Source organism: Danio aesculapii, chromosome 1 (assembly GCF_903798145.1).
Source record: "Danio aesculapii chromosome 1, fDanAes4.1, whole genome shotgun sequence".
In the NCBI taxonomy this organism is placed as follows: Eukaryota; Metazoa; Chordata; class Actinopteri; order Cypriniformes; family Danionidae; genus Danio; species Danio aesculapii.
Window position 1 is genome coordinate 38,663,015 of NC_079435.1, and position 23,900 is coordinate 38,686,914.

A 23,900-nucleotide genomic window follows, 5' to 3' on the forward strand; every position below is an offset into this window, starting at 1 on the left:
TTTATTTAAAAAAATAGCATGCTGATTATGGACATACTGCTCTGGCGTGCGGTCGGTCAATGATTGTGTTTGAGAAATTAAAAGCAAACAGGAGAGAAAGAGAGATAGAGGGACAGAAAAGGGGAGAGAGGAGGAGGGCGCGCGCGCAAGTGTTTCCTACCCAAGAACACAAGCTTCGGATGCTGACAGACTAAAGTTTCGTCGGCTTCTGTGTATAAGGACAACTTCACAGAACAGAATGATGCAGAAGCAAAAATGTATTGGATTTCTACATCTTGGAATTTTTATATGGACCTCATTTTGTATTAAAGGTAGGTGTTGTTTTTTATATATTAATTTTCATTATAATTAATCTAAAGCAATTTGTTTATAGCCTTATCAAGTATGTTTAGATTTGTAATGATAAAATTGAACTCACTCAGCATTATATTTATTATATGTTCTACTTCAGCGATGTTATAAAAAGCAACTTACATAGCCTAATGTATAATACATAAGCTTTAATAAAATATGACAAAATAATTACTTAGACTTGTTATATTTAACCGAGTTTGTGTCATTTCACAGTATAAAAGAAATGAGCATGTGTTTATTTTTGTGTACAGCTTGTGTACAGTGTCTGTGCGATTTGCCTTGCAGCATCCCGACCTCTTTAAACCCCGTAACATCTGGCATGATCGCTCTGACGCATGAGAACTGACAAAAATACCGCAAAACATCCTTAGATCTTGCTGTTCACTAATACGCGAATGAGATGTGAGCAACAATGACAAGGACTGGGACGGAAGAAATGCTCCAGAACCTGTCATTGAAAAGGAGTTTATAGGAGTAGGTACATTGATTGAGTGTATGCACGCGCATCAAGTGCATGTTTGTATGCGCGACGACTTCCTTTTCATACATTCAATTATCGTCTCGCACAATACATCTAATAAGCTCTAGTGATTATGTATCTGAATGACATTTTATTCTAACAGGTTTCGGACAGAGTTAGTTATTCGCTAGCACAGAAAATAGTTCAACAAGAAAACAAAGCATCAATAATTTGTGTAAACAGGAGTGTAGAAAATGAAGTGTGAATTGTCCCATTGCTGTTGGATTGATAGTCTGATTCGTTTTTCCAAGAGTACTAATATTCAATCACAAAAAACGAAACAAAAAACACTTTCTTTTACTGTATCAACCACTCTCAGATCAGCACTGAAATTGCTCTGAAAAATAAACTGATAAATTAAATAAGCTGTACAAAACTTAATTTATGTTGACTTTTTGGATGTAATACATTCCGTTTCTAATACATGAAAGAGGTGCCTCCTTGTGTTCTTTGCTCCCCTTCAACCAGAAAAAAGATAAAAGCTTTTTGATTGATTTTGTCTGGACATGCAGTGTGTGTGTTTTTTTTTACTTCTAACCATTTAAGGTCTGGGATTCCCCTAAACTATTTACAGGGGTCACTTTCACCCAGCGCCATATATTTCAGCTAAATTAATTCAGTTTATGGCTATGATCAGCTCTGAGCCAATTATGGTAAAACTGTAAGGCTGAGATTGCAGATTTCTTTAAAAGGTAGAACAGTTGCACACAGATTCCTGGGCCACTCTTGACTTTTTTTTTAAAAAATTAATATACAAATTTATAAATTAATTTGCCTCACAACAAGAAGGTAGCTGGATCGGGTAGCTGGGTCAGTTGGCATTTCTGTGTGGAGTTTGCATGTTCTCCCCATGTCCACATGGGTTTTCTCTGGTGCTCCCGTTTCCCCCACAGTCCAAAGACATGCGGCATAGTTGAACCGAATAAACTAAATTGTCCATAGCGTATGAGTGTGAATGAGTGTGTATGGATGTTTCCCAGAACTGGGCAGCAGCTGGAAGGGCATCCACTGTGTAAAACATATGCTGGATAAGTTGGCGGTTCATTCCGCTGTGGCAACCCCTGATGAATAAAGGGACTAAGCTGAAGGAAAATGAATGAACAAAATTAAAATAACTTTAAAAGAAAAAAGTTTTTAAAAGGTTTTTTAATAATGGCATTGTTTTCTTCTTAACTAATAGAAAAAAAAAACAATTTGACGAAGAAGCGAATTTAAATTAATTCATGCAATGTAATTTGAATAAATTAAATAAACAGCAAAATAGCTCAATCCCTAGAGTAAGTGAGGAGAATCCAAAAAAATAATTCTAATAAATCCATATAAACTTGCCTCTAATTTTTTAATTAGTACGGATTGTAACTGTGTATACTTTCCTCACCAACATTTGAAATAAATTTGCTGGGTTTTTTTCTCCTGTGGACCAGAACAATGGTAATGTCACCAAGCTCTAAAATTGACACATATGTGAGAACCAGTGCTTTTGAAAGCAGGTATATACTAATGGGTTTTTGTTGTTTTGACAGCAAAATGCCATATAAATATAAATATAAATATAAATATAGCCTACAGAAATGTAATTTTATCTGACATTCAGACAATATTCACAGCACACTCCTGGCTATCATGGAGAGTTAGAACTTATACCCTGACCTTAAAATCCCATAGACCAGCAGCTTATACTATCTGGCTAAGAGAAAATGGCCAGCATGTAGATTACAGAGAGGGGGGTGGGGGGTGGGTGATGGCAGTGTTATGTTTTGAATCAGTAAGAAACTGAAAAAGACAGACTTGAATATAAAGTAGGCTAGACCTGAACCCCTATGGAAGAGTGAACCAACCACTCTTAAATTTTCTTTAGTGATTGTGTAATTTTTTTGACTTTCATAATCATAGCAAAAGAGCACTAAAAGCTGCAAAGCTTTTTGGAAGCTTTTTATTGGAACATATAGGCAATGTCGACATTAATTTGTATGCAAATTCTTACAAAATAAAAATACAAATAAAATCATGTTACTGCACATGAGTAAAAACACCTTGATCTTTATTTTGCATGTCAGAAAGTGTCAATTTGTACAAATTCATATATGCGTTCATTTGTAAGAAAATGTACATTTAAAAAAACATCCCTAAACCCAAACAACATTTTAGTATGAGCAAATTGTGGGAATGAGCTTGTACAGTTTTATATAAATTAGCTACTAAATCAAAATGTTAGGAATGATTCCTTGAATGTGATTCATTGGTAATACATAAGTAAGGTCACTTAATGCAGAGGCTGTATTAATAACATTATCAGGCTTATTAGCAAAATAAAACACCACTTGCTAGGGTGTCCAGGTGTTTCTAAATGTATCCATCCAGCCTGATCCCATGAGAAAACTTAAGTATTTTACGTTTTGTCAGTTTAGTGGCTAATTCGTACGAATTCATGTGAGTTTAGTCGTTTTAAAAAGGAGGCATGGCACCTAACCCCACTCTAAACCCAACCGTCATTGGGGTATGAGCAAATAGTACTAAATTGTACGAATTAGATCGTTTGAACATACGAATTAGCCACTAAATCAAAAAGTTATGAATGGCCGTCAGATTGTTAATCCATCTCATGTTTGCACTAATATGTTTTTGATTTTGATATGATTTTTTTTTACCTTTTGTCCATGTTGACAAATCATGTTCAATCATGTCCAATGTCCATCTTGTTAATTTAACTGAAGCTCTTTAAAATGCTCTACAAAGCTATAATGCATTGTCCGTTGATGGCCAACATGTAGAAAACAAGAAATATTTTCAAATGTATTTTAAGTAGCACAGACATAGCCATTCAGTAATGTGCATTGACACGACTGACCACTGACATTCTAATAGGGTTCAGTGTAATTCATATCTGAGCTTCTAATTCCAGTAAATAATTTCTAAATGGACCCTAATTTATGGAATAGGTCATTGTATTTAGAGGTGGATTGTGTCCTGGAATGGGAAAGGAGTGGAAGGTAAGTTGTAGTAATTGTGAGGACCCTCTCAAAATGCAGGCCCCCAGACTACACCTGCCTTTTACAGTCCTTTTTCCATGATTGATTTTTTTATTAATTGATTGCTGAAATTGCTAAAATAAATTTTAAAAGCATAGATCAGCTGTGATTTTTGTTCATGGTTAATCCAATTAGATTTTTGATTTGGGTTTAGATCTGTTAAAATGTTACAATTAGCTGAAACAAAGACAGCTGTTGTAAAGGTGCCTCTCCTAAAATCGTTATAAATTACATTAGTTCTCCAGAGTATACAACACACCATCTGGACCATTTGATGCACTTTTTTTTCACAAAAAAATTGCAAACGCCTGTTTCATTCTAACTGATTGGACACAATACAAATTCCAGAAGTCAGAAGGCACAAATTTACCAATTTATTAAATAGTAGTATGCACTGGGCACTCACTAGACTTACTAAAGTTTGCTCAAGATATCTAGTGTTTTTGAAAACAATAGCAAAAAAATGTTAGCTGCGAGTATATCCTGGAGTATCCTTGAGCACAAATGCCTTCCAGCGGTTATTTCATTCATTCATTTTCTTCTCAGCTTAGTCCCTTTATTAATCTGTGGTTGCCACAGCGGAATGAACTGCCAACTTATCCAGCATATGTTTTACGCAGTGGATGCCCTTCCAGCTGCAACACATCACTGGGAAACACCCATACAGTCCCATTCACACACATACTGTACTCTACGGACAATTTAGCTTACCCAATTCACCTGTAGAGCATGTCTTTGGACTTGTGTAGGGAAACAGGAGCACCCGGAGGAAACCCACGTGAAAACGTGGAGAACATACAAACTCCACACAGAAATGCCAACTGATCCAGCTGATGCTTGAACCAACGACCTTCTTGCTGTGAGGCGATAGTGCTACCCACTGCGCCACTATGACGCCTCAGAGGTTTTTTCAGTTCTGTTATTGAAGATTCTGCAGAATTCAATTCCAATCCTGACATAACCAATGATCAAGTCTTCCAGAAGACTTAGATAATGAGATTAATTACATAATTAGATTATAGGACTGAGTAATTGGGTGGGTAAATCTCCATAGACAGGACTTAACACCCTGCTTTAAAAATTTTTTTTGAAAAAGAAAACAAAAAAACAATTTTAACACAAACATCTGGATTTTATTTCACTGCATTTATTCATTTTTAGTTGCTGTTTTAACCAGTGCTTTTTATTTCCACATTTCACACCTAATTAGAAATGAGTTTATCACCACTTTTAACCAGGGTTATAAAACCCTCCTCCAGAGCAGGATTAGAACCGTACTTATTTTGTTAACCCTATTTTGTATTGTCAAACTTGTTCAGTAGGATATTTAGTGGTGTTAGAATGTAATATACAGTGGCTGAGAGAGTTCGAATGCACTGCAAGTTAAGAAAGCACACGCAAATAGAAAAACAGTATGACAAAATCATCAGCTGACAACACATGTGAATACAGAAATGTACTGCAAATAGCACAGACCACAACAGAAATGTGTCAGGGGAACCCCAAAAAGTGACAAACCCGCCTTCTTCCTGTTTAGAGGTGTTGTAGAGTGGTGTTGGCAGAGATCAACAAAAAATTCTCAAATCTGTCCGATCTCTGACAATACAGCTTGAAAGCATTTGTACAAAAAGTCTGTGTGCCTCATTTGTCAAATCAATGACACTGGCACTACAAAATTTCCAAAATAGAACATTACCACAGGGTTAAGGATTGCTTCACAGTATGAAATTTCCAACACAATCTCACGGCAATTCGTAACATTTTTATTTGGTGGCTAATTCGTATGAATTTGTACCATCTAATTTGTACAATTTAGTACGATTTGCTCATCCCCCAATGACGGTTGGGTTTAGGGGTGGGGTTAGGTGCCACACCTCCTTTTTAAAATTGTTCAATTTCGTACGACTGAACTTGTACGAATTCATACGAATTAGCCACTAAACATATATATCTGGGGTGGCCACAGCGGAATAAACCGCCAAATATTTTAGCATATGTTTTACGCAGTGAATGCCCTTCCAGCTGCAACCCAGTACTGGGAAACACCCATACACTCTTATGGCCAAGTTAGTTTCTTCAATATACCTCTAGCGCATGTTTTTGGACAGTGGGAGGACATCGGAGCACTGGAAACCCATACGAACATGGGGAGAACATGAAAACTCCACACAGAAATGCCAACTGGCCCAGCTGGGACTCGAACTTGTGACCTTCTTGCTGTGAGGCGACAGTGCTAACCACTAAGCTACCATGCTGCCCCTGGGAAAATTATAAGCAGTGAAGCAAGATAACCCAGGACGTTGTTTATACCAGGAGTTTAGAATGGTATTAGAGGGTGCATATTCCCAACAAACAAAGGCATCATTTGATGATGCCCTGACTGAGTGTGGAATCATTGGTGTTGTTGCCTTTATTGCATCCTACAGGACTGCAGAAATCATGTTCATGTATGAGCTAACATATTCAAAAGTAAAAAGTCAAAACTAAAAGCCATTGAAGAAAAACAAGATCACATTTTTTATTATGCCATAGTCAACTGCTTCCATTTCCTACAGTCATCATCATGTGGGGAAGAAGGCTAAATGTCAATAGTTAAAATAGCTTGTTACTCTGGATTTTAACATTTTTGGAAACATTTGGGAAAAGCAAGCAGATGAGTCAATAAAATATGTAACACAATTCTAGTGTTTTTTAGATATATTTTAATAAACAGATCTTACATATTGTTTACAAGTTATATGAAAACAATAAAATTAAAACATTAAAATGAAAACAGAAAATTAAATAAGCACAAGGCTGTAGGTGAGAGTATGAGACAACAGGAAGACAATTAAAAAAGTTTGGTTTTAAGGTGCATCGACAGTATCAAGTGCTCCCAAGTGACAGTATCAAGTGCTCATTCATTCATTCATTCATTTGTTCATTCATTCATTCATTCATTCATCCCTATAAGGGGTGACCATAGCGGAATGAACCACCAACTATTCCAGCATATGTTTTACACAGCGGATGCCATTCCAGCCACAACCCAGTATTGGGAAACACCTGTACACTCTCACATTCACACATGCACTCATACAGTACGGCCAATTTAGTTTATTCAGTTCATTTATAGTGCATGTCTTTGTACTGTGGGGGAAACCAGAGCACCCGTAGGAAACCTTTGTGAACATGGGGAGGACATGAAAACTCCACACAGTAATGCCCAGCCGGGACTCGAACCAGCGACCTACTTGTTGTGAGGTGACAGTGCTGCTAACCACTAAGCGACCGTACCACCCTTCCTTCCTTCCTTCCTTCCTTTCTTCCTGCCTTTCTTCCGTCCTTCCTTTCTTCTGTCCTTCCTTTCTTCCTTCCTTCCTTTCCTTCCTTTCTTAATCACATGTAATTTAGTTGGGAAGAATATTCCCAGATCTGAAGCAAAAGTTCTGGCGGGCATATTTTTATACCATAACTCTCGGTGCACACCCAAGGACTGTTTTGTATGCAATCATCACTTAATGCTGGAGGCAATTGGCAGCCAGTAGAGTAAGACAAAGAGAGGTGTAACATGCGCTCTCTTTGGGTTATTGAAGAGCAAATGCACCGTCATCTGGATCATTTTCAAAGGGTGATTGTGCATATAGAGTAGGTAAAATCACTGCAGCAGTCAGTCAGGATAGAAGTCTGATTTGCCTAATGTTGTGGAGCAGAAACTTTTCTCATTGAAACTCAATATAAAATAAGAGAAGGGAAAAACACATTTATATGCCATCCACAATTACTGTACTAATGTTTGAAAAACATCAGCAGCTTTCATATTTATGTTTATACATTTTAATGATTAAATTTAATGACAGAAGTGACATTCATTGTTTTTTTTTCTCTGCTTTTAACAAATTACAGACTGTCTAAGTTTGACTCAATACAATTTCTTCAGAGCTGAAAAATCTAAAAGAAATGATTTAAGTTAATTTGCATTTGTGTATACATGCATATATATTGTAAATTTAATGTAAAGTTCAAGAGTCCACACTTAGCTGATAATTGATTATAAAGCGTGTTTGGCATGCTGTCCAGGGAGAGAGCCCTGAGCTCATAAGATCCTCGAGCCCGGGGCTCCATCCCATTTGCTGGACGAGAGGAGAGTTTAAGCTCAGGTAGATCTCGAGAACCCCCATCCGCTGATTAATGATTGCTATATGGTGCTGGTTGAAATCCATCTATGGTGCTTATTTGGTTTAGTCAATTTACTTATGTCTTATGTTTTGGATTGTGGGTGGAAACTGGAGAACCTGGGGGAAACCCACGCGAGCACGGGGAAAACATGAATTTCTCCACACAGAAATGTCAACTGGCCTGGTAGAGACCCGAACCAGAGACATTCTTGCTGTGAGGCAACAGTGCTAGCCACTGGGCCACCGTGCTGCCCCATAAAGGAAAAGAGGGGGGAGAGGGCTGAAGGGAGGATTCTTCAAGATGAAAATGACTATGGTAAGACTCTTTGGTTATTTATACTAAGTTAGTAATCGTCTGATTGGTGAATCATACGTTAGCCAATGCGGGACCAGCCATGTCAATCATAAGCATGTGGTTAGTTTATAAATCACTAAACATAAAGTGGGTTACATTCTTTGGATTCTAGAGAGAGAAAAAGGGATTAGTTGCTTTTCGGGGTGAGTCTCTTCACCCCAATTCTCTTTCTCATGCCCTCGTTAGCGCAGTACCTCCATTACTGAATGAATTTATTGGAAAAGTGGATTTTTTTTAGCCCTTTCCCCCCTCTATATCTTGTTTTTCATCAGAGAAAGAGTGGTGTGATAGCCATTCAGCTTTTAAAGCCATCGCTAATCTGGAATATAACACAATCCAGAGTGTGCTGACCCATTTATTCCTCAGGGATTTTCTCTTTCTCTCCCTTTTTTCTCACTCACTTTTCCCCCAACGCGTAACTTGATGTGTTATTAGACCGGATGATTTGATGTTTGAGTCAAAGAATATCTTGTTCCTGATCAGGCTTCCATAAAAAAACAAAAAAAGATTTGCTCTTTATCCTCAGAGGAGAAGAAGAGTAATAAAATGGGTCATTTTTCACATACAAGTGTACCAGAAGATTAAAGCGAATTTACAACGTTTCTGATGCTGATCTAAGATGTGCCTCCATAATCATACTTAGAGAATTCCCCATAAAAGGCCTGGACTGTGAGTAAGCAAACACACACAATGCAAAGAACATCTCCATCTCATGCTTTCTGGCAGAGGATACAATCAGACAAAGAATAGCTTGAGAAAAAGGGCAAAAAATATTATTTTTATTTTTTTTTATCTCTCTTTCTTAAGAACTGTTCTTTTTTCTCAGAGGCATATGTTTTTTTCTCACTTTAATATAATGATTCTCCAAAAACCAAAAACAAAATGTGTAATAAAGTATATAATGACAATTAAATTAAAATAATAGAACTAAACATAATCATGAAAGGTATTATAGCTTTATATAAACTTTTTAACTTCATTGTACTGTAAAATGTTCTGACAAAAAGAATCTTCTGTTATAATCAGTGAAATATGTTACTTTTTTTATTCAACTTGATGTTTTTGGCCAGTTTATTGTAATGTAAGTTGAAATATGGGTAACACTTTATTTTGATGCTTTATTTGTGTATTAGTAGACTATCTGCTTAGTATCTGTTGATACTGCTCCTTCAACAGACATTTAACTGACTATAAGAAACTTTACACGTACATGTCACTAACCTTAAGCCTAACCTCAACCCTTACCCCAACCTACTTATAATCTAATGACAATTAGTTGGCATGTAGATGCAATGTAACTTAAATTCAACAAACAGACCATCAAAATAAAGTGACCGACATATTATATTAAGTTCAAGGCAACATTTGATTAATATAATTTATTAATTTCAACAGTAATTTCACCCAATCACTCTTCGAAATATTATGGCACAAACTTGAGAGTAAAGCATTTAGAAGCATTTTATCATAATGTTATTTATTCATTCATAATATTATAATTCATATTATTATTTCATAACACCACCACCACTACTACAACAACTACTACTACTACTACTACTAATAATAATAATAATATAATACACAAATTAATAAATAAGTTGCTGCTGGTGCTTTACAGTAATATATTGTTTTGTTAATGATACATTTTATTGTAATGAGCTTATTTAGGTTTTAAGAGCCCCTATTATGGGTTTTTGAAAATGACCTTCTATGGAGTGTGTAACGCAGCTCTAAGTGAATGAAAACATCCAGCTGAGGGTTAAATATGAAAATGCACCTTGTTTAAAAATATTGGTAAAAATGAAAGGTTTTACTGAGAGTAATTAAAATGATTTGTCATTTATCCGGATCTTTTGCCTGTTTGTATCAATGTCAAAATGAAACGATACCTATTATGTCCGGTAAAACATGAACGAGCCTTTCAATTCAGACACTAGCTCATGACTAAGGATCATGAGATTGATCATGACGTGAAGATTACTATCACTGAGAGATGGCCAGACATGCGGCTGTGGAGAATAAAGTGTTAAAGTTCATTTTCACAACAACACCACAGTATAGCCAACTGTGTGTTGTGTTTGTTCCTGTCGACCAATCACAACAGACTGGGTCATCTGTTTTGTGAGAAGTGCTTCTCATATGATTTGTGAACGACCTGTACAGCTTTACTGACATTTATTCAAGCGAGAATGACGTCGACTGAAACCTTCTGTCATACACCAATCCCACCAAAATGGTACCCTTGGTAGTGGATACGCAAGCCTGATAAAGGTGACCCGTACCGACCAGTACCATACTGTACTGTACCAGTCAGTGGAAACGGGCCATTAGTTTGCTTTAGTCCCTTGTCTGGTCTCAAACATCATTCCTGATTGTGATTCTGGTGTTGTGGTGATGTCATTGCCGAAGAACCCAGTGCTCCTATGTGTATATATTCCACTGTTTTGTTTTGTTATACATGTTTTTGATAAACTCCTGTGATTCCAGTGCGTTATAGAGAGTGAGATTGTGACACGTATCAGCCTGTTGTTGAAGACCCCCAAAACTAAAATATGACCTTTTATAATGCTATTAGGGGCTCTTTAATTTTGTTTAATAAGCAATTGCTGTACTGTGTCGCCATTTGATATTCAACGTAAAATCCTAAAGCAAAATCAGCTGAGATTATTGTACTTTCCTTTTCCCCCTCGCTATTCTTAGCATTCTCGTTTTCTTTTCAACCTCTTTTCACATTATGTCCTGCTTTCTCTTTTGACCAGTCCCACTTTGACAAAGCTTCCATTGAACTCTCCTTGCTATTATGTTTCAGCATTTGCATGGAATTCAATAAATCACCCATCACAACAATCAGCGTTGTGTTGAGAGTCTCTGTGAGTTTGCTGATCTCATAGCCTCAAGTCTCTCCCTCTGGAGTCTTCTTGTTTGTTGTTAGCACTATTTGCTAGCGCTCAAGTGAGGTGTGAGGAAAAGTTCAGCGAGTGCTTGTTTCCCAGGCAGGCTGAAGTGACTTGTTCCAGTCTGATTAAATATGTAATATCACTCTGCCCCACTTTACAGTCTTTCACAGCTTCTGTTTGCTCAGCTTGTGATTTCACACCTTATTTATTTATCCACTTCCTTTGTCATTTGTGTTTGTAAGTAAGTCTTTTGTGTACCATTTTTAGTTGTTTATATTAGACTGAGGGGTGACATGGTGGCTCAGTGCTTAACACTGGAGTCCCGGCTGGGTCAGTTGGCATGTCTGTGTGGAGTTTGCATGTTCTCCCCGTGTTGGGGTGGGTTTCCTCCGGGTGCTGCAGTTTCCCCCACAGGTGAATTGAATAAACTAAATTGGTCGTAGTGTATGTGTGTGTGTGTGTAACGTGACAGTGACGCTTACAACAGGGGTGCAGATCGAAATGCAGGGTTTATTAGCATGATGGTCAGGCAAGCAATGGTCAACACAGGAGCAAACATATGTACACTGGAAATCCAGAGTCGTAGTCAAATAACAGGCAGATGTCAGTACAGGCAGGCAGCAGGCAACATAAACAAACAAGATCGGGGTCAAAACCATGACAAAACTAGGCAAGGAAAACACGTCGTAATGTTCACAACAGTATAACAAGACTCAACAATGTGTGTGTTTGTGCAATATTTATAGTCCTTGTAATCAGTCTTTGAGCAGCATCTGCTGTGTGAGTCTTATCAGTCAGGATCAAGAACCGGTTGTGTGTGTGTGGTGCATGACTGAATATTGTAGTCCATGAAATGGCGGATTTGTAGCCGCTAGATCGCTGGTAGTCATAACAGTGTGAATGAGAGTGCATGGATATTTCCCAGTACTGTGTTGCAGCTGGAAGGACATCCGCTGTGTAAAAATTATGCTGGATAAGTTGGTGGTTCATTCCGCTGTGGCAACCCCTGATGAATAAAGGGACTAAGCTGAAAGAAAATGAATGAATGTTAGGGTGCTTTCACACCTGTCATATTTATTTCGGTTGAATCGCACTAGAGTTCTTTTTACCTGAATTGGTGCGATTCATTTGGGCGGGTGTGAATGTAGCAATCGTACTCGACTGCGCACCAAAAGCGGACCAAAAAGTCCTTAAAGAGGTGGTCTCGGTAGGCTTTCAAATGAACTCTGGAGCTGTTAGTTCGTGGTAAGAATATGATCTGATTTAAAATAGACCCAACCGCAAAAAGTACTGCGCCTTTTTGGACCAATCCAGCTGCTGTAGGCTGATGCTCTGTGCATTATGGAATGTATAAGAAAATATTTGTTGACAGCGCTTTGCCACCAATTTTAAATAGAGAGAGAGAGATAGAGGGGGGGCATTATCTCATGGATCGTTGGTAATATTTCCGGAAGATGACCATGTCGCAGTTTAGCTAAATTATTCACGCCTCCTCCTGAAGTGACGTGCGATGCGCCTTCGTCGTTTGCAGTGCATTAAAACATTGTTTTCCAGCTGCAGCCGCACTTCATTCTCCAAATGTATAGTTTGTCTAAAGTGACGTATAAAGACTATATAGTATACTATGAGCAGGGATACAGTCAGCCAGCGCAGTCGTACCTCCATAGTCAAAAGCGACATTTTGTATATAAATGCATGTAAATGGCACATATAGGGCAAATGTTTCCTTTTCAAATATTATTGAGAATATTCCATATTCTATTCTAAAACTTAAAAGCACTTAGCTAACATGTATTCTAATCTCATATGTGAATTATATAAATTGGGATAGGTTAATTGTTGTAAATTACAGTGGGCCATTTATTAAGAAAACGAAAAAAATCCTACTTAATAATAATAATAATAATAATAATAATAATAATAATAATAATAAATTAATAATAATAATAATAAATCAATAATAATAATAATAAAATGAACAAATAAAAATATCCAACATAATATTAATAATAATTTTAATATATATTATATAAAATATTATTATTATTATTAAGTAGGATCTTGTTTATTTATTTTGTTTATTTATTATTATTATTTTATTATTATTGTTTCTGTTGTTGTTTTTGTTGTAATTATTAAGTAGGATTTAGTTTATTTATTATTATTATTATTATTATTATTATTAAGTAGGATCTTGTTTATTTATTTTGTTTTATTTTATTTATTGTAAAAGTCTACTTTTACAATTCGACATATTCAAACCACTGCAGAAATGTTCTAATCAACAGGCCCATGTCATATACAGTACAGATACATTTTTTAATAAATTACCTAATAGAAATTAAAACTATTAACATACCTGTATGCTATGCTGTATATTCTTGTTTTCACAAGCTTTGGAGACGTAATGTAAATTCCACTTTCAAATAATAGGTCACCTATAGCTGTCATCATGAGCCACGGCTGCATTCAAAATGGCATAAATGTTTTCAAAGTGCACTATGAGGGGAGCGCAATTGTCAATATGAAGATCGCTAAAACTGAACTGAAAAAAATATTTGTAAGCAAATTACACCTAAGAGGATGACTTTAATGCTTTCATTCCAACTTTAAATGTTGGAGCGTTCTAAACGGTAGGACATAGGGGAATAACTGGGAATAGAATACAGCCATGAACTATGCTTGTAACTACAGCTCTAAAGGTACAAGTTTGTGACGCCGTTTGCGAATGTTCTTTGGAACGATGGATTTGGGAAATCCATCTTAGTTGGCTTTAGTTGGCTAATGATGGTTTTCGGAAATGCACCCCTGATCAGCATTCGCAAACACCATGAAAATTTCAAAAGAATTTGTTATATACTTAAGCGAATGCATCTTAGATATAATACCTTCTCATATTGTATGCAATTACAAAGTTGTCAGTCAGCCTTCCCAACAACAAAAAGAAATCTGTTATCCATTGTACAATAGGTGGGACGGATAGTCTTATGTTACAGTAGGCATGACAAACAGGTTTTCTAATCAGTAATGCAACACAAAGCATGGATAGATAGAAGATTAGACTGACAGGGTTTTTACAAATTTGATTGATATAGGCAAAACGTAGCAAGTAGATTTTTTTTCTACCACTACTTTTATATATGCCTGATGCTAACAGTTATTCAGACAACTCTAAGGTCACAAATTATATAATTAACTTTGAAAACACATTATAATTTATGTAAAAATGTGTTGTTGAGACACATTTACAGTAAAATAACTTGAAGCATGTTGTACTGAATTAACAAAATTAAACCATTAACAGTTTATTCCAAATTCTGTGTTCAGGATTTTTTTTGTGCATGCTGAGATGGTAGTTCAATGGGACCACCGGGCATAACCTCACCCCTAACATTATAACTACAATACTGTGTATTTGTTACGGGAAGCAGACGGACAAGGAAGGTGAGTGAGATATTAACGATGTTTATTTACAACATGTAAGCACATAAGTAGAATGGAGGAGAAGTGAGTGGAGTCTGGTTGTTCGTAGAGATCCTTGGTGGCAGGTTGGATGACTGATACTGAGGGAGACCGAGTGCACACACCAGAGGGCTTGCGGGGAAGACAGACTGACGACAAACAGGATACCGGGAACACTGGACAAACTAGGAGAGACAGAGAGCAGAGAAGTACAATATACGGATATCGAGGGTTAGTGATTACCAGGAGGTGTTCACTCAGAGTCCGCTTCGTAGGAACGAGACCGGACACTGAGTGAGTTGTTCCAGGGCCGCAGGGACGAGAGGAAGGGGATACCGGAACTTAATTGTTCCTTGATACAGAACTCGGTAATCGATGCAAGGACGCAGCCCTCCATCCTTCTTGGCCACAAAGAAAAAGCTTGAGGCAGCGGGTGACGTGGACTGGCGGATATACCCCTGACTCAGTGCTTCCTGAATATACTCCTCCATGGCCTTAGTTTCCGGAAGGGACAACGGGTAGATCCTACCTTTGGGCATAGGAGCGTCTGGCAGCAGGTCTATGGCGCAGTCCCATGGCCGATGTGGAGGTAGCTGGGAAGCTCTCTTGGGGCAAAAAAACGTCTTCATATGTGGAGTAGATCTTCGGGATTTGAATGGATTGTTTATTGACTGGACTTTCGACAGACGTGACATAGATGGTAAGTGGTTTCTGAAGTTGAACAGGTAGGTCGGGAAAACATCTGGTTTTGCTGTCTGCACCCCATTTCTTTATTTCTCCTGTGCCCCAAGAGAGGATGGGATCGTGCTTCACCAGCCACGGGCGCCCTAGAATGATGTCCATGGATGCACCCTCCAGAACCAGAAATTGGATCTCCTCCTTGTGGAGCAATCCCACTTGGAGATAGATAGGTTCACATTTGCGATGGATACGTGCCTGGGAATGGATTGCGTTGGTTATGGGTTGGATCTGGTAGACGTGCGTCGAGGCTTCGGTGTTAAGATGGAGCTGGCGACAGAGGGCGTACGAGATGAAATTTCCAGCTGACCCGGAGTCAATGAGGGCCGTGACTGAAACAGATACAGAAGGGGTAGTTAACTGGACATTGGTGGTGAGAGGATGCATTTTTTCAATGGGGGAACTGAATACACTCACCAAGGGACGTGCTGGACGAATGGGACAGTCCAGCCTGACATGTCCTTCGGCACCACAGTACATACATAGACCCCGGGTCAGCCTCCTCTGTCGCTCAGTGATGGTGAGTCTACCAGATTCCACGATCATTGGTTCAGGTTCTGGAGGGACTGCTGGCTCTGGCGAACGGAGGAGTGCTTGGGGAACAGGTGGAAGATCGTGCTGGTATACCCTCAGACGATCGGAACAGCGGAGGGATAGTTGGATGAATTTCTCCAACCCCAAGGTATCGTCGAGGGCTGCTAGCTGTAGTCGGAGGCTGGGCTCCAGTCCGAGCCGGTAGGTGGTGATGAGAGATCGCTCATTCCATCCGCTAGCAGCAGCCAGAGTACGGAACCGGAGCGCATAATCCTGAGTGGACATGGCTCCCTGTTTGAGATGGTATAGCTGTTCTCCAGCTGCTACTTCGACATCTGCACGACCAAAAACCTCCTTAAAGTACTTGATGAAAGCTTGAATGGAGCTGGTTACCGGCCCAGACTGTTGCCAGATGGTTTCCGCCCACCGAAGAGCCGATCCAGAGAGAAGGGAGATGATGAATGCGATTTTGGACCGATCTGTGGGATATAACTCAGGTTGCATGGTGAATATGAGAGAACATTGCAAAAGAAATCCATTGCACTCCTCCGCCCCGCCAGAGTAGGGCGCTGGTCGAGCCATGGGACTGGATGAGTGGGTGGACGGTGAAGAAGTGCTCGGTGATGGTGGTGCTTCGGGAAGTGGAGTAGATGGCAATAAAACTCTCTTCAACGAGTCCACCAACTCTTGAATGGGATCGTGAGTGCTCATGCTGTTGATTGTAGTGGTCCGGTCTTCTGTTACGGGAAGCAGACGGACAAGGAAGGTGAGTGAGATATTAACGATGTTTATTTACAACATTTAAGCACATAAGTAGAATGGAGGAGAAGTGAGTGGAGTCTGGTTGTTCGTAGAGATCCTTGGTGGCAGGTTGGATGACTGATACTGAGGGAGACCGAGTGCACACACCAGAGGGCTTGCGGGGAAGACAGACTGACGACAAACACAAGGCAAACAGGATACCGGGAACACTGGACAAACTAGGAGAGACAGAGAGCAGATAAGTACAATATACGGATATCGAGGGTTAGTGATTACCAGGAGGTGTTCACTCAGAGTCCGCTTCGTAGGAACGAGACCAGACACTGAGTGAAGTGAGGTGTGTGCTTATGTAGTGACTATGAGTGATTGGGTGCAGCTGTGTGTGGTTAATACTCAGGTGATGGTGATCTTTGCGTGATGCTGGTGGAAGAGCCTGGCCAATCCGTGACAGTATTAGCATCATTGGTTCTCCTGCACTTTGATGGTTTGTTACTAGTCTACATTTTGCTATCAGAATATATACAGTTAAAAAACATAGAGCAGCCACGAGTCGCATTTAAAATGCATGTAAGAGTAAGCTGTACCTCTTTATAATTTTTTTCAAAATGCACCACAGCATTGTTGTCAATTTGAGCCTGCTCAAATGCATTCAGCACTCCCAGTGGATATGCCCCCAGCATTTGAGAGAAGAATATATTCCTCATTATTTGATGATTTTATATCTTATATTTAGCTACTTTTTAATACAAATTTTTCTTTGTCATACTTTGCTGTTAGAAAATTGTTTTGGAAATCACTTTGGCTAACTCCAGTTGTTTTTAAATGTGAGATACAAATGGAAATACCACCGAATAATAGAAAAGCACTTTGCTTGTTGCTACTATAATTATAGGGTACTCAGCTGTTATGTCCAGCTAAATTTAATTTAAATTGATAATTGTCTGTTATATTGACATTTTCGCAGTTGCTGCTATTACAAGCCGGATTTTAGAATAGTTTGCCACTCAAGGAGGTGCATACCCTCTATTCTGACACAATAAAAAACAAGCAAATATCATGTGAACAAAATGACATTAAATACCCGTAGCAGAGAGCAACTTACATGTTCAAACCAGGGTTGTAATGGAGAGAAAGAAAACATTTTTGGGAATTTTCTAAAGAGTTGGTCTCCATAAATACTGATATTATGGTAACTTTAGTTACATACATCATATAGCATGTAATCAAGCACCTTCACAAACAATATTGAATTAGTGACACAAGAAGTGGCAGTGTCATTATTTTTATTTTTTATTTATTTGTTGGTGCTTATCACTTTAGATGGGGTGCTACACAAATAATTAAAAATTGATAGCTTCAGCTATCTAAATAACATGAAAATTCAGGTTTCTTTGAGAAAAGTGCCTATTTTACCTTTTTATCAGGTGTACTGTATCAAACTTCTCATATGCTGCTCTTATTAATGTGCTTTCTTTCTTTCTTTCTTTCTTTCTTTCTTTCTTTCTTTCTTTCTTTCTTTCTTTCTTTCCAATACAGCCTAAATTTGCCATTTATTATTATTTAAAATAGATAAGATCCTGAAAATTCATAAAGCCCAGATAGCAATAATTTTTGAGCTGATTCTGAGCGTTGGTGAGAAGATAATGGGCCAGAGCTGTGCAACCTCTACAAGACCCTTCTAAGTGACTGACACATTTTTATGTATCAGGGAGTCTCGTATTGGCCCAAGCCATTGTCAGAAGGAAGAAGCCGAAATGACAGTATTAAAAAAAAAAAAATGCAGTTTGGTAACTGAATTGTGATTGGTGTTTGACTAAATGCGCTCTCTCTTCCCTCTTCAAATGAGGATACTCATCAAAAAGCTAATTATTTGCTCGTGTTTAAAAAATGTTTGAAGATTAGTCACAGATATCAAGTTGTTTGCAGGGTTAAGTTGGCATATGTTGCTTTTGGTGGTATATTGTTAACGTTCATGTCCATGGTAAAACTTCTGAAATGGTGTACTGTACACATCTGATGATCTCAATCCTATTTATAATCCTGTGATGATGAATTTTATTATGTGTAGCTCTAGGCATTTGTGTTTGTTTGTTATGGTAAAACTCACAGCTATTATTCAAATGGCTGAGATATGACACATGCACCTATGCTTGGATTTACATTGTATTATATATACACAATGGGGGAAATAAGTATTCTGCACATCACAATTTTTTTCAGAAAACGTATCTTTTAAGGTGCTGTTGACTTGAAATTTTCACTAGATGTTGGTAACACCCAAATAAATCAATATATGCAAAGAAAACAAATCTAATTAGTTTACAAATGAAGTTATGTGTAATAAAATAAAATGACACAGGAAAAAAGTATTGAACACATGAAGAAAGGGAGGTGAAAAAAGGTAGTGAAAGCCCAGACAGCAGCTGAAATCTCTCAGTAGCTATTCAGCAACCCTCTGTTCTTTATCAGTGTAAATTAATATTAACAGCTTCAGTCCAACATCTACATGATGAAGATGAAACCAGGGTAGACGTTTTAGCAAGACAATAATCCAAAACACAGCTAAAGAAACTCTCAAATGGTCTCAGAGAAAGAAACTCAACCTGTAGAATGGCCCAGCCAATCACCTGACTTATAGAATATAAAATAAAGATCAGTTTGGGCAGACAAAACCCACAGAACCATCAAGATTTTTACACTCTGTTGAAGTGAAAAAAACTCACACCTGAGCATTGCATGTGACTTTATTCTACATATGAGAGTCGCCTATGAACATCCATCACTGTGCACTTTTCGACATGCTTGGAGAAGAAAAACAAATCAAAGTTACTGGGTTGTTCTTTTTCCTGTTTCTGGGTTGGTAGATGCATTGATTATAAGAAAAGGTCTAGATATGTGTGATATGTTTCCTTTAACGGAAAATATTTTAAAATAGCCACAAAGACGCATAACCAAAAGTGCTTTTTTTGTTTGTTTGCTTTGCTTTTTTAGTGCCTTACCGTATATTTTAACCATTTTATTGCCTTATTTATCTTCTAAACATCTTGTGCTCACGAAGAAAATGAGTTTGTTAGCCTGGAGCTATGGAGTAATCAATGACGGCACATACATAGTAATAAGAGTGTACCAACCAGTGGGGAAAAGGATTTAAATAAGTAATGAAATTTAACGAAGATAACTTAAGGGCGTTTTATGTGCCATAGTTGGGGCCAGGATAGAAATGGTATAAGACCAAACCAGCACAGTTTTTTTTGGTCTCTATCACATTTGAATCCCACTGACCTGACTGCATCAGCCCTCAGGCTTAAATACTTTTTCTAAGGGTGAATTAAAGTAATGTGGAAAACCGAAGATCTGATGTAGACATTTCACAATCAAGTCTACAGTATGTTAACACTAGACTCATTTGAGTTGCCAAATGCCTCGCCTTCAGCGTAAATGAGAGTAGAAGTCAGCAGTCGTCAGAGGAGAGAAATAAGACAAATCTCACATCTCATGTGGGTCAGCAATCTACATAATCAAAGGCAAACACTGCTTTCAAATTCTTTCTGACCAATTACGAGGATACTGTATAACAAGCTGTTCAATGTGCCTATTAATAAGTTTCACCACAATCTGTCTGTTTTTATATTTCAGTTATTAAAACATGGTTTCAGACGGATGATTTAAATCACACATTCTGTACAAATATCACTTATTCACCCACATACAAATGCACATCACTCAATTAAATATTTACTAAACAGACTAATGTTTTAGACTAAAATAAAACGTTACTGTTCCGAGCCAATTACTGTAAAATATGACAAAAAGCCATGACGGGACATGTTTTTTGTCATAATTTTATATCATATTTTAATAGAAGGTCACGATGACGCAGTGGGTAACATGAAGTTCGCTCGTTTCAGGCCCGGATGGGTCAGTTGGCATTTCAGTTGGAGTTTACATGTTCTCCCCGTGTTACGGTTTCCCCCACAGTCCAAAGGCATGCGCTATAGGTGAATTGAATAGGCTAAATTGGCCGTAGTGTTTGTGTGTGAATACAAGAGTGTATGGGTGTTTCCCAGTGTTTGGTTGTGGCTGGAAGGGCAACCGCTGCGTAAAACATATGCTGGATAAGTTGGCAGTTCATTCTGCTGTGGCGACCCCTGATTAATATAGGGACTAAGGTGAAAAGAAAATGACTTATTTTAATAAAATAATAAGATTTCATCCTATTTTTTCTTTTAATTTTACAAAGATTACCTTAATATTTTTGTCAGTTTGATTGATGTAAGTTTGAAGTAATTTAAATCAACTAAAAAAATGTGAGGCAGAAAAATATATTTATTTATTTATTTATTTATTTATTTATTTATTTATTTATTTATTTATTTACTTATTATTATTATTATTATTATTATTATTATTATTATTATTATATTATTATTATATATTTATTTAATTTTCTTACAGTGAATGAACACCTGTAAACTGTTACTCTGTGAGGCTGTTTTGTTCAGTTGTTGGGAGAAAACTGGCATATCTGGTTATGAAAAAATAATTGGCACATCAAATCAAGTCAGACAGGAGTTTTTAAGCAGTTGTAATTGTAACACACAATGCCCATTATAAGTTCTTTATGTCCAGCTGGCATGGTTGTGGCATTTCGAATGGTTGAGAAATTCAGTCTAAAACCCCTACCCCTTTTACAAGATGTAAATAAGCCATTGGTGTCTCCAGAATAGGTCTGTAAAATTTCAGCTTAAAATACCAATCAGATTATTTATTATAGTCTCCAGAATATGCCATTTGGTGTCTGAATATATTGTAGCTGTTTTTGTAGCCTGTGGCTTTAAATGCAGATGAGCTGCTTTTCCCTGCCCATCGTTCCCATGTGTCTGCTTCACATCATGCATTTCGTCAGATAAACAACACAGTGACAGAGACAGACTAAGACTCAGCTGAAAGTCATTAGTCAAACTCATTAGTCAAAAATAGCAAGTAAGTTTATTTCATGTATTTGCGGAGTTTATTCAAGCCTTTCTGAAATGATGAGTCACACACAAATGCCGTTTGCAGTACACAAACACATATTAGCATTTACTGACACTATGTGGCTGTGGTGATCATAGTGGTTAAGAATTAAATAGTGGTTTCACTGTCTTTATTAAAACATGCTCTGTTTTAAATACGATTACAGAAAGATTACAGAAAGTTGTAACAATTATTTTAATCCCAGTTTATTGGCAAAAAATGTTCTGTGGATATGTGTATACATGTTATTATAGAAACACGGCGCCTGTCAGTCAATTCGGTGGGCGGGGAAAACTGCACTCCTACGTCACATTTTTAACGTCAGGAAATTTTTAAAAAGGAGACTTATTGTGTTTCTATCACTCTAATATGACAGTGGACACACTATACATACACACAGTTCTATCCAAACAGCTTACGAAAGTAGATTTTCATGATAGGTGCCCTTTAATAGTATTTTACATCGGCGAATCACATGAGAATATAGATGCAAACCACCATTAAGAAAAACTGTTTATAAAATAAGCAATTTTATAAACAGAGAACTAAATTACACAGGATTAATATGGGTTTTATATTTGATGGTGATAAAAGATTTCAGTGATATTTATTAGTTTGACGTATTGGGTGACATCACAGTGAATAACAAGATGTTCCAGCTTACAGAGATGATGCAAAAGAACAAAAGAGAAATTAATGTATTGCTTTTGATGGAAGCTGTCATTTCTTCAGTTTAGGACCTCGTTAAGAGTGTCAGTCATTATCGTCATGCCCTGTAATCCTTTACTGTCATGGTTTATAATCCTCCTTAGCCTCCTTTATTGTCAGTGCTCTTGCTGTGTTTGCTGTGTGTGTATGCGTGCGTGACAGTATTGCCAAACCAGACTTTCAGAAAGTAAACTTTCAAAGCAACTTTTAAATAGGATTTTTTAGCCTGAAAGTTTACAAATCAAGCCTATATTCTGATGCTTATCATGTATCCATCAGAAATCGCTCTTTTGCGAGGGCTGATTCAGACAAAGAAAGTAAGAGATTAAAATCTTGTTCTTTAACAAATGCCCATGCATTGAAATGCATGCTAGACATTGCTTTTAATGGAAAGATGTTCAATAAAACACCAGTGTGCGAAGCAGAGGTGTGGTTATGACCTCTGCAAAATAGTTTCTGTAAGTATCAGCCATTAAAACGCCAGGAGAAAAGGACACCATATTCAATCAAGAAAAAGTGTCCAGTGGTAAATGGTTTAGTTGTAATTAGAAGATAGGACTATGTGCACTTTAAGTGAAAATGAATTGTTATTATTGGCCTGCCCTTAAAAAAACATTTTACCTAGTAGAAGCCATTTATCTCTGCTAAAATATATCCTTAAAATGTTTGGTATTTTATAGGGGTCTTGAACTTTTCAATTCTCCCTCTTCAGAACACAATTTGAATAGATTTACAGTAGAGGATTGTAGATCCAAGAAGTAAATGCCCACTGGTATGATTGGTTACTAGTTTAAAAGGCAACATAAAAGGAATTGGTATGCCATAGTGTCTTTAGATGCATCTTTATCATTTGATTTTTTCCAGTAGTGTAGTGGATGGGCATGCAGGTCATGGTAGTGCCCATCATGGTGAGGAGCCATCTGTTCAAATGAAAGAAAAGAAAATACAATTAACTAACTAACTACCTAAAATAAAAACAGAGATCAAAAGGTTTTCACAAGTAAACTGGCTCCATACTATCCCAATAGTTTCCAGAGTATTTACAAACTACTTACAAAAGACAATCACATTTGAGAGACATTTCAACAATCAGTGTCAAACAAGCAGTGTTGGGTAAGTAATAATTAATAGAATTACAAATTACTTACCACTTCTCAAAATTGTAATATGATTACATTACTAATTACTTCATGTAAAAAGTAATCAGATAACTAATTGCTTTAGTAGTTACTTCTAAAACATGTAAAATATACTTAGAAAAATACTAAATAAACTGCAGCTCTAGTAATTTAATATTCACTGAAAAACATTACAGTGGGCTGAAAAATGAGGAGTAGGGTTTACTAGAAAAAAGCTAGAAAATGT

At 37.4% G+C, this 23,900-nt stretch overlaps 1 protein-coding gene across 1 annotated transcript in view; it reads left to right on the forward strand.

The window, feature by feature from the left end:
- The first annotated feature begins 208 nt into the window (after window positions 1-208).
- Window positions 209-23,900, forward strand: part of chrna8 (cholinergic receptor, nicotinic, alpha 8) — a 157,425-nt gene continuing 133,733 nt past the window's right edge. The window contains exon 1 of the mRNA XM_056460106.1: window positions 209-311. Within this exon, the coding sequence (XP_056316081.1) occupies window positions 239-311 (73 nt within the window). The 5' untranslated portion in view covers window positions 209-238. The remainder of the gene's footprint in view (window positions 312-23,900) is intronic.